Genomic DNA, 18,999 nt, shown 5'->3' with positions numbered 1-18,999 from the left:
GGTTGCAGCCATCATTGTTGTTTGGCGGGCCCGGCTGGGGATTTGAACCCGTCACCTTAGGTGTATGTGGCTGGCGCCTTAGCTGCTTGAGCCACAGGTGCCGAGCCTCAGTGCTTAGTTCTTAAAAACCAATGGCTCTATTTCTCTCTGTTTAAGTTACAACCACTAATCCTCCTTACAAAAATTCAAACTTATGAAATAAAATGGCAGTGGACAAGGAGTCAGCTACACGACCCTCGCTGGATGTTCACTGGTAACAACAAGAACAACAACAAATACACAGGGTGGCTGTCCAGAAAGCATCCAGCCACTGCTAATGCTGCATGTGATATTACACAGCTGGATACTTTCCAGACAGCCTTCTTCTAGGCTCCATGTGTAACAGTACAAAATCATTTATGTAGATTATGGTGTAACCATGAATAAGAATACTACGAACCCATGAAAAATCATCTGTAAAAAACTTCTGTAACCATGAAATATGATCCCAGTATATTACTAAGTTAAAAATTGGATTTATAAAACAGCATTATCAAATTACCTCTTATAATGATTTAAAAACACATGTAAAATACAAAGGCATGTGTTAAGATATGAATAATGAAGGATAAAATAGTATTCAGGTTCACGTCCAGGGTTACCTGTACGTAGTTTCTACAACAAATTTGAATTGCTTCGTAACTATAACATAATACAGTGTCTTTCACAAGTGAGTTATTTATACCCAGTTTTCCCTAGTCTACTTTCTGTTTTTCTTTCTCCTATAGTTAATGTAAAAAAATTAAAAGCTATTCGGAAAGCTACATCCCCACTTGTCTGCACCCCTCATATTTGTTTGTTTATTTCCCCTCTAGAGGAATGACACCAGCTGAGAAGTATGATTCTACACCATTTATTCAGAAAAACTTTTAATTTATGAAATACTTTTAATACTGATTTGTTTTCCCTAGATTCTGCAGCCCCCACTTCCACCCAACCACATAGAAAAAATGACCAGGCCTCTCCCTTCCTGGCTTCTGTTTTCTGAAAGCCCAGGCGCCTTTGGGGGAATGTGATATAGGGGAAGGGAGATGGGTGAATGGGAGTAGAAGAAGTAGAAGCAGATTGTGCTTGAGCCTGGCCAGGGCAAGCATACAGAATTCCCCGGGTTCCCTGTGTAGGGCCCCTCCTCAGGCCAGCTCTCTCATGGGTCCAGAGAGCTGCCTCACTCCTAGGAGATCTGGGCAGACTGGGCCCTAAACAAAGGTCCGAGGGACCATGCACACCCAGGACATGATGCCCTGACGCCCTTCTCGGGCCTTCTGGGAGCTCCACCAGTCCCTGAAACAGTCTTGGAGTTCTTTGGAGGGGAAAGAGCAACAAAAATGACCGAAGGTCAGATTCACGGGTTGGTAGTAGGTGAGCCCGTGGCCAGGTTTTTTTTTAATTAAAGAAATTTTGACATTTGTTAAAACTCAAGTTTTCAAGTTACAGCCGAATTTTTATAGTAACAATTCCTGTGTAGTCCCAGGATTATTTACCTCACAAATAGAAGACGCTCAGAAACAATAAAGCTTATTAACTAAATCAATATGAAATGCTAAAATTTAAACACATAAAATGGGAGCATAAAATATTTTCACTGTGTTCAATATAACTCCCTCATTTAAGTCAGCACCCAAAATAATAGAAATCGACATGCCTTCCTCATCATTTCTAAAGCACTCTTTCAAACTGCAATGTTAATTTTCTCCTTATGTAAGTGAATTTTATGGAACATAAGAATATAAATGCATATAAGTACTACTTCTTTAAAAATTCTAAAAAGCTGGGTGGCACCTGTGGCCCAAGGAGTAGGGTGCCAGCCCCATATACAGGAGGTGGCGGGTTTAAACCTGGCCCCAGCCGAAAACTGCAAACAAAAAAAACTCCTAAAAAGCTGTTATTTTGCTTTTAGAAGACTTAGCTTTAAGAGAAAATACCATACACTCTCTATCCAGTGTTAACCAAAATGTTAGTCTAAACTCTTATTGAGACTTTTATTGGGGCTATGAGACCAACAGTTCAAGAATTTCAATGTGTCCAGGGGTGAATCTCATAAAATCAGGGAAAAGTAGGGTGAATCTAGCTCTTATCTATCAAATATAGAGTATAGCAGAGGCAGATACAGGTTTGGTGAGGCCAGAAGCATCTATAATCTGGGGAGATCACTTTAAGAAAAATCATTAGAGAATTTTTACAAATATAAAATACAAAAGTGAGTGTGTATTTAAAGTAAGGGAGAAGATCATGACAAAGTCCTGGTAGCAAGAAACGCAGGGCCTTTCCTCTGAGGTTTCTTTAGGCATTATTCTACCTGAACACTGGCATGGGAATGTTTGCTGATCATAACCTGGAAACGTCACACTCTACAATTCCCAAGAACTTCGGAGCCCCAGCACTCACCAGGACCTCTGCAAGTCAAGGGACCCTGAAGCTCAAGCTACATCAGCTTTATGTTCACTCTGCCACAAATACCAGAAAGAAAGAGGCCCCAGTGGAGCTGCCATTAGTATAAGTGAAAATAAAGAGCTAATAGAAAATGTATAAACCTAGATTCCAAAAGTGTGCTGAGGCTGCAATGTGTGCATAGGTTGAGACGGCTGTAGATGATCATTGTCGCTGGGATACAGCCATACGGTCATTCACACTGACCCAGCAGAGGCCTCAGATTAATATCAGAAGACCAAGGTCTAGTCCACAGTACCTCTGATTCCCCACAACCAGGATCCAGTCTCTTGTCCTCTCTAAGCCTCAGTTCCTTTCCACTAAAATGAGAAGAAAAACAGACACCCTGCCCATCTCGCAAGGCCATTTCACAGATTAAATGAGGTCATGTGGAAAGACAGAATTTGAAAAATATAACAAAAAATTCTACACAAGATGCTCTTATCATCACCATATCCTTAATAAGGAAATTCAGAATGGTTATGTTCCTGAACTGACTGCTTACTGTGGTTGACCACCCTGCCATCTCATGAAAGGCCCTTGGCATCTATTAGAAACCAAGTCCAGGACTCAGGGAGGGATGATGAGCTATGAATGTATTATGCATAAATTCACTGATTCCCCCCTAAAAACCAAACATTTTCAGAGTAACAATAGAAAAGGAACAAGGCTTACAATCACTGTGTAAGTGTGTGACTGTCCCTCCCGTGACAAAGGACAGGTACCTGCTTTTCAGCCGTCGCCTGCTCATACTCAGCCTGCACCACGTCAAGCTCCGCCTGCTTGTCGTCCAGCTCTGCCTGAGCCTTCTGCAGGTCCTGCAGGGCCAGGACGTGCCGGTTCTCCTGCACCACCAGGTTGGCCTACACAGGGTGCACACAGGGAAAAAGGTGGCAGCAAACCTCCAAACATCCCACGTGCCGGAATCTGATAACTCATCGGAATTACAGGTTTGTACCTTTTCTCAGCCTCTTTTCAAATTGCATCATCAACACCAAATCTTAATGTGAAAATCACAGTTTATTAGTACAGAAGTCAGTACACCTTTTCTGTAAAGTGCCCAACAGCAAACATTTCAGGCTTCTGGGGCGAAGAGGCAAAATCAGAGCTATCATAGATTTATTTATTAAAAAGGTTGATGGAGGGTGATTGGTGGGGTCACCTCTATGGTTAATCTTACAAGGGTACGAGTGAATCTCTAAAAGCAGAGTGTGAATGTCTTGATTCAATAACTAAGAAAATGACATGAAGGTTCTATTAACCAGTTTGATGAGAGTATTTTAAAATGTATATGAAAACAGCACACTGTACCCCATGATTGCATTAATGTACATAGTTATGCTGTAAGAAATTAAAAAAAAAAAAAGGTTGAAACTGTTTTTATTTCATGAGCCAAGCAAATACAACTAGTAGGCTACATTTGGCCCATGGGCCATAGTTCACCCATCTTTAGACTAGAACACTATAATTTTAAATATGTATAGGCAAATTATTGAATATCATAATATTAAGAGTTGTAGGGGGAAACCGAGTATGTAGAGCTATCTGCCTCGCAAGACTCATCATGTGGACAAGTAACAAAGGTCAGAATGTGACTATTGGTGAATATGAAAGCACGGTGGGTTTGTGGGGTGTCTTCACGATGGGTTTGTGGGGTGGGGCGGTCTTGGTCTTGTTGCTGTGCCCGTGGTTTTCATGAATTCCTTCCTTTCCATAAAAGTAGATTTGATACTTTGAGCTATGGCCAACAAAAAATACTTGTTTTTAAAAAGCTACTAAAAATAGATGCAAAAGACGTAATCAAAAGCAATAATATTAGCAAAAGATGAAGTTTGAAAAACAGCCTATGTTTACAGGGATTCGGGTCCTTTAAAAGAATTTTTTTGAAATCAAGTCTCTCTCTTTTAAGTCTACAAATGTCAGAATTGACTGCAACAGCAGATCCACTAGCACAAACCATATTTTTTCTGAGGTGTTAGAGAAGTAATAATTATTTTTTTTAATTGAGATAAATTATCTCTCTATCTCAAAACCCCAGGCTTTCAAATTTTGGCAGAATAAGTCTTTAAGGAAAAAGTCAGAATTCCATAATTGACTAGCCCTGGTGACGGGCAAAAGTGCCACTATAAAAGTTATCATTTAAAAAGAAGCTGAATGGTGTAACAATTTTCTCTCCCCTGTGCTCTAAGCTGCAACTGTTCCTATAGCTCAAACATGAAAGAAAAGTCAGGCCACTCTGTCAAACAACATATAATTTACAGTAACCTACTAATGACATGCTATCACAGCCTCAAAGATTGTGAACAATTTCTAGTGCTTTATTCACAAAACATAAACATTTTGATCAAATGAAGCTCTCAACAGTTTCTAACCAAAAACCTTCAGACTTCATTGCTCAAGTTAGAAGTTCTAGAGCTCTGTGCACATTACTTAGACCCTGTGAGCCCCAGTTTCTCTGTTAAAATAACTGAAAACTATCACCCATGTCTTTGGTGCGGATTAAAGAAGATAACATATATAAAACCCCAAGTCTAATAGCCAGCACATACCAAAACTTCAATAAACAATAGATGCTGTCATTGTTATTACCTGTGTCCAATATTTAAGATTCTACTTTTTAAAGCAAGGATGAATACACAATTTTCGTAAATTTATCAAAGAGAAATCTCATTATAATGAGCTTAAACAGAATCCAAGTTGCTATCATAGCAATTAATGCCTGTTAGAACGTTTGCACTACTGGAAGTCATTTGGCCCATCTGCAGGGATTGCAAGATGAAAGTGCACAGCCCCTCAACTGTTTCTTCCGAATTAGCATCAAAGGGGCTCCACCTGAAGTTCAGCGAGTGACTGTGATCTCTCCTCACTTAGGAAGCAGGAATTGGTAAGTGAAGCCCCTCCAGCAATAAGTGAAATTAGAGGCCTTAGTCTACATTGCTTTCTTTCTTATTTTTTTTTTTTTTCAGACGGAATCTCACTCTGTCCCCCAGGCTATGGTGCCATGATGTCAACCTCGCTCACAGCAACCTCAAACTCCTGGGTTCAAGCAATCCTCCTGCCTCAGCCTCCCGAGTAGCTGAGACTACAGGTGCCTACCACAATGCCCAGATAATTTTTTCTATTTTCAGTAGAGAGGGTCTCACTTTTCCTCTGTCTGGTCCAAACTCCTAAGATCAAAGGATCCTCCTGCCTCAGACTTCCAGAGTGCTAAGATTATAGGCATGAGCCACCAAGCCTGGCCTCAGTCTTGCATTTATTAATATATCAATAGCATCACTAGATGATAATTAATTGAATATATGTATTAATATATTCAATAGCATCACTAGATGATAACTCACTCCATCTGCCACTCCTCCCTACACAGTGAACATGTAGGATCTATGTAACCATGTGTATTTTTCTATCTGACACAGGCAATAGACCACCTGCCAAGCTGAGTGGTTCAAGATGCTGGATGCTTATAAGAATGGAGGAGGGCACTCCCACTTCTAGGAGCAAATAAAAGATTTTCCCTTCTGATGTTGTCCATCAACAGATGAATGGATAAAAAATACGTGGTGCCTATACACAATGGGATATTAATCAGACATAAATAAGAATGAAGTCCTTCCACTTGCAATGACCTAGATGAAATCCGAGAACTGTAAGTCAAACAAGGCAAGCACCAAAAGACAAACTTCCCAAGTTCTCACTCACATGTGGAAGCTAAAGATTGAAACACCTGCTCTCGTGAAGACAGAGAGTGGAATGATGGTCACCAGCGGCTGGGAAGGTAGGGAGGGTGATGAGATAAAGTGGGAATGGTTAATTGGTACTCAATATATATGTACCATTGGTACTCAATATATATGTACCAATGTTCATGTATATATGTACCAATGTTCATGTATATATGAACATAATATATATAATAAACAAACCAAAGTGACCATAAACAGTAAGTTATGGCATACTTTAGAATAACTAATGGAACTGGAATGTTCCTAAAAGCTTGAGGTAATGGGTACCCCAATTACTTTGACTTGACTGATACGCATTGTACACCTGTATTAAGCCTTCACATGTACCCCCATAAATATATATAACTATTATGTAGCCCTAATAAAAAATATTTAAAGATTTCAAGATTTAAAAAAAAAAGAAAACCACTGGGGAGGGAAAATACCCAGCAGCCCAGTATGGACTTAGTCCCCTCGTAGAGAGCCCAAGCTTAAAGGCTCATGAAACTGTGGCATGACAGAGGAGAAAGGCACGCTCAGCCTTTCTGCCGCTCGCCCTCCCTGTAGGCCTGTGGACAGTCGCACCAGAGGCTGAAGGTACCTGCGCTACTCTGACTAGACAGGACCAGCTGAGCCGGAGACTCCTCCCGGGCACGTTTCACCCACTCCCACCAGGCGGCTCACCTTCAGAGGCAGCACCTCTCTGTTGATGGAGAAGAAGGACGCCATGGCTTTCGTCCAGGAACACAGACCGGCCACGTTTCCACAGACGCGTTTAGCCATTTCGATGTTATAGTCTGCCATGTCAAAGTAAGGATTCAAGAATTCTATAACCTCTTCATTGATGGTGTCTTTGGGGAATTGCTATGAATGTAAAAAGTAAAGAAAAAAACAATGAAAACACTTCCTTCCAGGAAGTACTACTCACGCTATGCCATCCATGCCATTGAATCTATTGAAACAACCACATGTGGATAAATGGGATCACGTGAATATTTTGTCAATATTTCAGCATATTAGGCAAAAGTTCTAAAGGCAAAAGCACCGCAGATAATGACAGCTAAGAAGTCGGTTAGAGTACACTTTGTCTTTGGTAGGAAAGAGATATCAACCCTAAATAAATAGACAGGGATCCAAGGAAAGAGTAAACTATTCAGGTGATGAATACCATTACAGTTATTAGAACTTCCAAAGCAATAAAAATTGCTTGTCATGAATCCTAAATAGATGAATCACAAACCCATAAAATCTCCAATGAAAAACAAACACATACACAGGTGCATTCAGCCTGAGGACACAAATATTTAGCATTTATCAGTAACTAAGTACTTAATGTAGTCAGACAGAGGTTTTATTAAACTCACCTGAAATGTGAAGATAATAACCTGGACATTAGGCCTGGAGGGTGATGAATTAATTTTTAATCATAGAACTATCAAGAATATGAGAGAATTATTATCTGCTGAAGGGATAAAATTTTAAAATAGTAGCAGAAATGAATTAAGAATGCCTTCCTGCATCAGAAAAAAAGAAGACCAAACAACGAAATTGAGATCTTTTAAAAGTGGTGTTTGATCATTTGAAAGAAGATGATTTGATTAAATGTTTTCCAAATAGAAAGAAATTTAGCATCTAAATAATTTAATAACATAAGCCTTCACAGAACACATCATGCAATGCAGAGGGGAACACACTCTCGTTCAGACCTCATTTAACACAAATTTCTCTTATGGGACTTGAAAAATAGTGAAGCCAGAGAAAAGCCAGAAGAACATCAGGGAGGTGACAGAAAGACCAACAGCAATGAAGCTTCCACGAGCCAGGGCTCGGCCCCAGGTAAGTGAGGCAGGAACCTGGAGTCACCTGCTGGGATTCCGTTCAAAGTCCAAAGTCATTGGCAGAGAGTCTCATGTTATAATTAACTTGGACAAGTCCATATGTTCCACTAGTTTTATAAGCTACCTATTGTCACAGCTGCTGTGAGGTTAATGGCCATCACTTGAGCAATGTGGTCCAAAGACTGAAGGATAGCACTGAAGTTACAGCTTGGGAGATGGACGTGGGCTGTGTGTACCCAGTTAGTTGTCTCAAGACTTCAATATGAAAGACAAAACAATAGTACTTCCAGAAGGAAACATAGAAGAATTTATTCCGTGTTAGACTGGGGGGAAAATCCCCTAAATAGAACACAGAAAACACTATCAGGGAAAATATTGATAAATTAATTTGACTCCATTGAACTTCACAACTTCTAATCACCATTATCAGACTGAACACTGACCCAGAAAGCAGCAGAAGGCATTTGCAAACTCATAAGTAAGTTAGTCATGTTTTATATGTTAAGGAGTTCTACAAAGTGATAAAAAAAATTTTACATGGACAAGAGACCTCAAGAGGCACTTAACAAAAAAATTTCTCGAGAAGTTTATAAACCTATAAAAAGATAATGTTCTTAGTCATTAGGGAAATGCAAATTAAGGGAACAAGAAGACCCTACCACCGACCCATCTGAATAACTGAAAGTACAATATAGTGAGGGTGTGGAGCAACTTACACCTTGCTGGTGAGTGTGCAGACTGACACAGCCATTTTGGAATCTCATTGGCACTATTCACCAAAGCTGATAAAATTTGTAAGAGACCCAGAAATTCCTCTTCCAGATATAAAGACAATAGAAATGCATGCAGACACACTGCCACCGAGACCCATAGGCCAATGTTCCTATCAGCTTTATTTGTAATAGCCAAAATGTAATAACAGCCAAAAAGATTCAGCAACAGTACAAAGGAAAAACAAATTGAAGCAAAATATAGTCTTTCACACTGGTGCTAGTAAGACATAGCTGTTAAATTTTCAGGAATTTTACAGACTTGTTAAACACAGCCACTGTAAAAAATGCAACTGTATAGAACTTGCAATTAATTAAATTACATTTAAAACGAAGATAAACAGGTAGTCAACATGCACTACTTTGTACTATTTTACCCTTTGACTCCTGCCTGTGCTTTCAGGTCGCGTGGGTCTTCTGAACCTGTTTGGGAGGTATACTATGAAGGGCGAGCTGCAGTGTAGCGCTTCCCAGTTCCACCTGCAGCGGCATCATCTTGGTAGCTTGAAAATAGCCATGGTGGGAGCAGACACACCATCAGGGCAAATATTTCAAATTCCGATCTTTTTTAGGTGTTGTTTTTTTTCTTCTTTCCTCCTTGAAGAACCAGCTATTTAACATTACCACACACACAACTGTATATTTACACGCAGTGTGCTAGAGAGCCATAGAACAATGAGAAAAGAAAGAAATACTATCTTTCACAACAATAGGAATGAATCCCACGGACATGTTGAACGAAAGAACTCAAAACAAGAGCTCATACAGTACAATGTTATGTGTGCACATTTCAAAAACAGAAAAACCTCATTATCTGGATAAAGACAAGAATAATAATTATCTGAAGGGAAGTTATTGCATGAGTTGGGACACAGGAGTGATTTCTAGGGTCTTTCAGGGTTCACTGATAGGTATATACTGACGTAAATATTCATAAAGCTGTACATTTAAATTTTATACATGTTGTGGGCAGCATCAGTGGCTCAAAAAAGAAGGGTGCTGGCCTCATATACAGGAGGTGGCAGGTTCAAACCCAGCCCCTGCCAAAAACTGCAAAAAAAATTGATACATCTTGTTACATGTAAGTACTATCTCATAATAAAATTTTAAAACTGTAAATTAAGATTGCCAGAACCTTTCTACCAAGATTTGCAAAATATAAATACGTGAATATGTGTGCACCTTTGTATACACATACGTAATCTTCTTCAAATGTCTTTTTTTCACTTTATTGAAGTATATATATCCCCACTGATGCTTTAATATAACTAAAATCTGCTGAAAGAGGCTCTAATGTTTACAATGTCTTATATTTTAAAGAGAAAATTCTATACTGGGAAGAATACGTATGCAGAAAGAATTCTTTTCAAAAACATCTTCTATTAAAGGGCTCAGATACCCCAGTGAAGATGGAATTCTCCCTTAGCCCATCACTGTTGAACTACTAACCTGTAAGTTCTGTAAAAAGTTCCCTGCAGTCATCAATTTCAAAGATTCCTGCCAGGAAGGAACGGGACAGCTTTTTTCCAGGTCAATTTTCACTGCATTGACTTTCCTCTGAAACAGCAGCAGCACACAATCCATGATCCGCATGATGAGGTGAGGGGGTCGGCCCAGCGTGCGCACCGTGGCGATGTCGGAGGGCTTGATGGTCTGGGGGATGAAAGGCGGACGTCAGCCCATCTCAGATAAGAACGTGCAGGCAAGCCAGCCTTCCATGTCTGAATGCTGCCATCTCAGCAGAGGACACAAAACATTTCTAAATCAGATGCAGAGCCCATTTAATACCCCCCAAAGTCCCAAAGTTCACGATTTTACTATTTAAACTGACAACAAGAGGAGAGAAATGTTGGCCAGCAGATGAGGACCTGTGACTTCTCTAAAACTGTACAGTCCACTTTGTGCCAGAAAAAAGAGAAAAGCGTAATCAGAAAGAAAAAGAATACTCAGCACATAAGTCGATTATCAGGGTTCGAAACCGGGAAAAATACAATATTGCCAGTGCTTTTTGCTCATTAGCTATGTAGGTCAGGAGTCCACCTCTCTCCTAACCAACTCAGACTTGTCACCGGGTCCTGTCACCAGAGGGTAGCCGCAGGGCTGACAGACTGAATAATTAGAGGTTTCTTAGCTGGGAACTGACCTTTAAATGAAGGAACTTGAGCGAAATGAATCTTGCTAAGCGCTCTCTCAGAAAGTTCCATTCCATTGCTACTACTCTTATCAAGTAAATTATTGAATAGTCACATTGACCTGTTTGGTTGATGAAAACTCTCAAAGTCTTCATGGACTTATGTGTTATATAAGCATTAAGTACAAGAATTGGACACAGTCCTATTTCTAAGACATATACTATGTGTTCAGTCCCTTCAGGTCTTGAAAACTTTCCATCTGGTTTGTGTTCCATCCCTCCCATCCAGAGATAACCAGTGATAGTAACCAATGACTTTCTCATTGAGGCTAATAATCTTTTCTCTAAGAACTGGTAAAAAAGATAAAACACTGAACTTAGTAAATCAAAAATGTAACTGTCCACCTTGAAAAGGTTTGTTTGAATGGGCCAGCATATGTGAAAAGCCGGCAGCTGGAAGTTAAGGAGAATGTGTGGTAAAGATCCAGAAGTGGCAGATAGACCTTTATTTCAGATGTCTGTCCATAAAAAAGGGAAAGAGAATAACAGCCGGTGGGGAAAGCAGGGTCAAATTAAAGTCATATAAGATGTAAGGGCTTTTTACTTTACCTTTAAGAAGGAATTTTCAAAAAGAATTATGCTAAGTTAGGGACCCAGGTAAAAAGGACTTGAAGGGAAGGACAGATCTAAAAATCAACCTGTTTCAGCTAAGTATAAAATTCTTTTCTTTGCAGGCAAAGCAATATGATGGTTCCATAATCTTCTATACATCCTGGCAATATAACACTTATTTAACATCTGGAGGTAGATTTTATTTTTGCTTGGACCTGGTTAAAGTCAGGTTAGTGCTGAGATAGAAATACATTCTCCGCACAAGATATCTTATATATATATTTATGTAACCTGATGCCAAAAGGTCAGTTTGGATGCACTTGGGACTTGTTGAGTATGAACTGAGTCTTCTAACCTAGACCAGCCTTTTAAAGTATGATCCAGTCCACTAGACTCATTGTATTTTCTCAGAATCTAATGTCTTTTAAAATGTCACTGTTTTTGTTATTGCCACCCAACTGCTTTGTTTAATCACATAGGAAGCCTGCCCCAAACTCTGTCATTAAATGAGCTACAACACATCAACAGTTCTCTATGTGGCTACTTGATAGTGAAGTTGTACCTTACAGATCACCTATTCCGATGCCTCCAATGAATGAGTGAGGAAATGTCATCTCAGAAAGCTGCTATGATTTTCCCAGCGTCATGGAGAACACTTCCTTTTAGTGCTGATGTTTTTTGCGTTAGTCGGCCTCCTGGGCCCTAAAACTGGTGTCTGTTCTATCACGTAGATTTACCTGCAATGCAGCTTCTGCTTCTTCCAATGCTGGTTTGGCTGCTTCCAATTTTTCTTCAGCAATGGCTTTATCTTTAGAAATGCTATCCACAATGGCCTGGGCTTTGTCCTTCACCTTCTGAACCTCCGCCTTGACCTTCTCTGCAGCCTGTGCTTTCATTGTCACTTCCTTTAAGACCTAATTCAATATACAGCAAAAAGCACCGGGTCAAAAATTACCAAAGACCCAGCTGAAAATGCTCATCCTTGCCTGGATTTGCAGTGCTTGTCCACCTCGCCAATTTCTCATACATATAATAAGAACATTTTATGCCAAAGGAAATAAATCATTTATACTTCCTGGTTCTAATTTAGGGAACATGCACATACTGTCAACACTTGTGAACTGGGGATTCCAAGGGGACGTGGCACAGGTGTGAAGGTCCACCCACCGTGTCAGCCTTGTTGTTGGCCACTTGTAGCTCCTTTTCTTTGACTTCTAGTTCTTTGCTCAGGGCTGCCACAGACTCCGAAGCTTCTTTTAGCTTTTTCAAGCCAGTATTCATTCTAGAATTGGAAATCCAAGTGAGCCATGTTAAAATTTGTGGTGCTTGGCCACATTTTCCAAGGAATGGTCCACGAGTGAATATCTGAAGAATGGGTGTGTGCAAACAGCAAACTTAAGAGGCTTGGCAGAAGCATCTAAGTAACATCTGCCTTCTTCAGAGACCCCACGTGGGAAGGGAATCTGCGGCAACACGCTTTACGAAGTGAGGAACCACGGGGCAGGGTTCAGAAATCAGCCTCATGCAGGAAACATCCTCATGACATTAGGCTACTTGACAACAGACTTCAAATATTTAAAGCTTTTTCATGAAGAAGGAAAATAAATAACTTCTGTTTTTCAAAAGAGAACAATGACGTTTAAAAAAGAAAAACTGGGGCTTAAGAAAAAAAGAAATCTAAAGCCATCAGAACAGCCTTAGGAACTAGCTGCCTGCCTGAACCTGAAATAATGTGATCTTAAAGATGGGAGCCCTCAGAGCCAGTTAGCGCAATCACTCCCACATTGTTACCCTGGCTGATTCGGCCATGTTCTGGCAGATCTGACATTCAGAAAAGCACAGGGCATGGCAGTGAAATTGGGAACAAACTCAGAGAAGCAGGGCATACCCTCAGCAGTGCCTACCTGCAGTAGCCCTGCTCTTCTCAGGCATTTAGAAGGGTAGAAGGAGACAGCAGAGAGGACGGAGGGGGAGATGTCTATTCTCCACTCCCTTCCAGAGCTACTGCTCCTGTGATAAAATGGTAGGACACCTAAAACCCTGGCAACAGTTTCCCCTTTGGGGCAGCAATAAAGCTCTTAGGAACCGCGGACTAACCCTCCAGATAGGCTGTAGAGCAGGGGTGTTCAACCCCTGCACGCTGACACCGTGGTGGGATAATTCTTTGTTGCGCGCGCTGCCCCATGACTCTGGGATGTTCGGCGGCATCTCTAGCCTCTACCCTCTCCATGCCAGTAGTACCCCTTCCCTGCCCTGCCGCCCCAGCTGTAACAAACAAAAACATCTCCACACATCGCAACCTGCCCACGGGGGGCAAATCTGCCCCCGGCTGAGAACCCTGCCTCCCCCCTCCCCACTTTGTATCTGGACTCACACTCACCTGTTGGCCAGGGTCTGCACTTCCTCGTGTTTTTCTCTATATGTGACCTTATACCCCTGGATAAAGGAGAGGTACGATTTGGGCGTCACATGGGTAGAGCGTCGGAATCTCTGAAAATAATCGACACACTTCTCGGCCACCCCATCCTGGAAGGAGCCCATGCACTGAACCACCTCCTTCTTAGTTTCCGAACTGCAGTCCACATCATAGGAAGAGAGGAAGTGCTCTGACACTAGAAACAGTAAGATGACAGGGTGGGAAACACACACATGAATGTGAATGGCCTTTTTTTTTAATTAACTGTTTTTTGGGTTTTTTTAAGACTTAGCTATTTCTTCGACTGCATACTATTTTTGTAGCCCCAGCTAGGTAGATCTATGTCAGCCTTTTTGGCTCCAGGCTTATAACATCAACAATTTTATTTTCTGTTTTATGTATAAAACTATAAAATACTTTAAAGCTATCATCATTCTTTGTTTTCTGGTACTCATGCAAAGAAGTTTCTTCTGCACAGCTGCAGGTTCCGGGCAGCAGCCCACCTGTTTTATGGTTTACATAAGGACAAAATGGTACAAATAACTCAGCAATCAGTGCCCACCTGGTACTCGTATTTAACAATCCCATTTAGTTTTTTACCTAGAACCTGTCATAGCCTTAATTCCCCCAGGTTCTGACTGCATTTGGCATTTGGAAATGTTCCTCACTATACGGTGCTATGCCTGGGTCATCTTGTTCTTAAATGTGGCAGCTGGCCATTTGTGGTCAGTCCTAATTTACAGCATTCTTTAGAAATGTTTGGCTAAAAATCTCCTGGTGGAGACTGTCACCTTCCCCACAGTGTCAAACAGGGGAGCAATTCAAAGACATATTTCCTGCTACACGAATAGGCTATAACATCAGCCAGTCAATCACCACATGTATCCCAAATGCCTGCGACAGGCACCACAGTCAAGGATGCCTCAGAATGGAAGGGGAATATGAAACTTGCTCTCAATCCCAAAGAATTTACAAGGTTATGCGCCATGCCGTTAAAATTATTACCACCATTTTTTTTATTAGAAGAAACAGCCGACGTGCATAAGGATTGTAAAAAGATACATGGCCAATAAGAACAAGAAGGAAAGACAAGGGACGCAGTGAGAAAGTCTAACAGGTGACCGTCAGCAAATACATCAAGATCAGGCGTCCTCAAACTACAGCCCGCGGGCCACATGCAGCCCACCTAGGACATTTATCCGGCCCACGGGGTATTTTTGCCGCTGCTGCCTGTCCTGCTTAGCAGCCGACTCGTCCTGGGGCCTGCAGTCCAGCCCTCCAACAGTCTGAGGGGTTGGAGGTCTGAGTCTCATTGTTACAAAGGGATCGTGACCCGCAGGCTGAGAACCGCTGGTGTAAATAACAGAAAGTGCTCATCACTTTGGTGGTTAAACATGCAGTTTACCATACACTGAGCAGCAGTAAATTAAGATAATCAGAAGTCCTATTTTTGTGTATAAGATGAGCAACAAAACAAAGAAAAATTCAAATTCTAGGACACTTAAGTCTAAGCACTGGAAACATTTTTTTGCCCAGAAAGAAATTGGGTTGAGTGTTAGCCCAATGGTTGCACCATTTTCTGCATCCCCGGCACAGTGCTAAGCTCTCTGGCATCACGGGATGTGCTCAGGGAAGGACCCCCTTTCTGAAAATGTCCTTGTATGACATGGAAAGTACAAGGAAAGGAACAGACAGTATCTATAAGGATGACCTTTCTCTTTACGTAGCAAGTAATCTCTTTGTCTCTCCAAAAAAGAGAAATAAAAATTAGACAGATTCTAAGTCTACTTTCCCACAGACTCACAATCTCTGGTGTAGGAAAGGTTATACGAAATACCAGAACACTCCTTCTTAGCCCCAGGCCTGCTGACATTCAGTCAAGAAGCCACGGCAAGCCCTCCTGAGATTTCAACGTCCAGTCACCAAGGCAGAAATGCCAGGTTGAGGGCCACCATCAGGGATTTTACAACATAAAACAACGCAGATTTTTCTTTAAATGTCTCTTCCATCAAGATATTCAGCCAATTTAAATTCATACATAGAAACAAATTCACTTTTTTTCAAAAGTACTATAGTTACTATAATACTACAAAATCTAGTATTAACCTATGGAACTTCTTTAGAGACATTCATAATAATTAACACTTTTTATTAGAGATATTTCTTATAATACAAATGAAATGCTAACACATACGAAATGATATATTTCCTTATTGATGCAGTGAGGAATAATATAATTCAATATCAGCATCCTTAAGGCAATTTAAATAACAGTTTCTCTAGAAACCCTGATGCTGATTTTCTAAAAAGAAGAAATGCCACTGAAATCCCTAGCGTATTAAGTGCTTTCAATACCCACAGATGGTATTTTTTTCAAATAACACAAAGCAGGTTAGTATTAGGTGTTTAAACACGGTTTTCCCAGCACGATTTTTTATTGTGGAAAGGAACATCTTCATGTCTTTTAGTTATTTTAGCCATTATTACAACTAGCACCATACTAGGTATCCATACAGAATGCACGCTATAAATATTTACTAAAAGATATTGGAGATACAGCCATAAAATCTTACTGGTTACCGTAAGATTTAAAAAAAATCTAAATGTACAGGTTCATTATATAAAATGCAAGTGTTACAGATACAGGAGGTCTAAGAAAGGGGAAAATTTTTAAATATTCCTAAGTGAACAGAGGACTGAAAGATGTGACAAAACTTTATTTTTTTGAAGACAGAGTCTCCCTCTGTCACCCTGGGTAAAGTGCCATGGCATCAATCTAGCTCACAGCAACCTCAAACTCCTAGGCTGAAGTAATCCTCTTGCCTCCACCTCCTGAGTAGCTGGGACTGCAGGTGTCCACAACAATGCCTAGCTGATTTTTCTATTTTTAGTAGAGATGGGGTCTCACTCTTGCTCAGGCTGGTCTCAAACTCCTGACCTCAGGTGATCCACCCCCTTTGGCCTCCCAGTGTGCTAGGATTAGAGGCGTGAGCCACCACGCCCAGCCAGGGTGTGCTGAATCTTGATTAAGCTTTGGAAAAGAAAGTGTAAGAACATTCTTGACATGGGGACGCGTGTGGAAGGATAAGGATGATGAAAGCATGCTCACAGGACAAAGAAGTTGACTTTGAGTAAAAAAGGAGAAGGCTCATGTCCAGTTACAGAAAGACTGCAAGGGAGTCAGGGCCAGGATATGGAAAGATGAGAAATTTTTACACATTCATTCATTCAAACTCTGTAGCTTATGAAATGATGAACAAAAGATAGCTCTTGCCCTCGTGGAGATTTTTAGTCTAGCAGGATAGAGGGGCCTTAATCAAAGAAATCATCCAACTAGAGACATAGATAACTAACTGTGATTAGTCCCAAGAAGGAAAAGCACAGAGGCTACGACGTGGATAACAGGGATCTGGCTTTGGGAGGAAGCAGAGAGAAACAAAGGAAGGTTTTCCAGATGCGGTGATATTTAACAGAGCCAGCATCCTCCAGACAAAGGAGGCGTATGCAAGGAAGAACGGGAGAAGAGCTTTGCATGCAAAGGAAAACAGCATGTTCAAGGATCTAGGAAATAGAGCAGGAAGAAAAAGTGACCTCAGGAGAGACGGGAGAGGTCAGTCCGGCCAGCTCTTGCCAGCCACGAAGGTCATGCCAAAGACACTGCCTGAGAGCAGTGAGACGACGCGGAAGGTTTTAAGCACAATGTGACTGGGGCTACGCGCTCACCATGATGATTCTGTCTGCAGGGTGAGATGGATGGGAGACAGGTGGAATGGGAGGAGAGGCCATTAGAAAGCTATTTGGGTTTCCAGGTGAGTGACTATGATAGCCTGGCCTAGGCTGTCAGCGAAAGGGGGAGTTGGACAGATTTCACCGATACTTAGGAGAAAAAGTTGACACGAGTTGGTGATGGATAAGACCTGAGAGGGGAAGGAAGGGGAGGTGTTGAAAACAAAAGGTCTCTGAGGGCTTGGTCTGATGAATGAGGATGGCACCTCCAGAGAGAGGGAGAGCAGAGGTGAGAACCAGTGCAGTTTCAGACATACGGATGAATGAAACAGGCTGCGGAGTAACAGACGTCAAGCCAGGAGAGACAGGCCAGGCTGGAGTTAAAAGCTGATGGGGTGTATTGTGCAGGAGGCTTCAGGTGAGCGCTCCTGGGCAGAGACCCTGCAGTGAAGAAGCAAGTCTGCGTCGTCTTCCAACGTGCCTGACAAAATAAATGGTATGAAGTTCAATAAACGTCTTTGAATAAACAAATAGATTTGCTCACGGAGGTTAGGACACTGGATAGGAACTAAGGACATGGAAATGAAAGTTTCCCAGCCCTCCATGTGATCAGGGCTCAGGATGTATGAAGAGATTGAAAATAATGGGGTGGATTTGTGAGAGATTAACTACGGGAAGGATCGATAAGAAATAAGACCTTTGTCTTATAAAAGAAGGGACCACTGAAACAGGGACTTAGCAGGAAAACCTCCATATTGAAATTAAATCGGCTTAATTGTGGCATATTACAGTATTTGTCACCTGAAGTTGGTACTTTTATTATTAAGGGTAAAAGCCTCCGTGGCATTTGACAAAGTACTTGCATACTAATCATCATATTTCATAGTAAACTTTAATACAGCTCTGAAATCGTCTTGACTTGTGCTCTGCATGTGTCTCCAATTTTAAGGCGCTTTTGAATCTTACCACTTGTTGCATTTAAATTTTTATGGAATTTAAAATTTTAAATCACTGGTCTTTCTCATGCTTCACAAGACAAAGAGAAAGCTGGACTGTACGTTATCTCAAAAATGTTTAAATATTCTGTGTTTAAAAGCCTCATTTGGTTGAAAAACCATTATTGTTAATAGTGGTGTGTTAAAAATAAAACTTTTCTAGTGGGTAAGAGATTGTTTAAAAAAATAGATAGATGATAGATAAATATATAAGTTATAGATGATTAACAAAAAGATAGATGATAAATGATCAGTGTATGATAAAGAATTTATAAATGATAGATAAATATATAAATGATAGGTGAGAGGTAAACATATAATTT

At 40.8% G+C, this 18,999-nt stretch overlaps 1 protein-coding gene across 1 annotated transcript in view; it reads right to left on the bottom strand.

Moving 5' to 3' along the window:
• Positions 1-18,999, bottom strand: part of DNAH5 (dynein axonemal heavy chain 5) — a 291,972-nt gene that overhangs the window by 64,084 nt on the left and 208,889 nt on the right. The window contains 6 exon segments of the mRNA XM_023513078.1: positions 3,192-3,329; positions 6,873-7,052; positions 10,246-10,449; positions 12,277-12,453; positions 12,707-12,821; positions 13,920-14,151. Of these exon segments, the coding sequence (XP_023368846.1) occupies positions 3,192-3,329; positions 6,873-7,052; positions 10,246-10,449; positions 12,277-12,453; positions 12,707-12,821; positions 13,920-14,151 (1,046 nt within the window).

This window comes from Otolemur garnettii, unplaced genomic scaffold, assembly GCF_000181295.1.
Source record: "Otolemur garnettii isolate 467f Iridium unplaced genomic scaffold, OtoGar3 scaffold00033, whole genome shotgun sequence".
NCBI classification, from domain to species: Eukaryota; Metazoa; Chordata; class Mammalia; order Primates; family Galagidae; genus Otolemur; species Otolemur garnettii.
The sequence above is the reverse complement of the archived record's forward strand: the minus strand, read 5'-3'. Positions and strand labels throughout refer to the sequence as shown.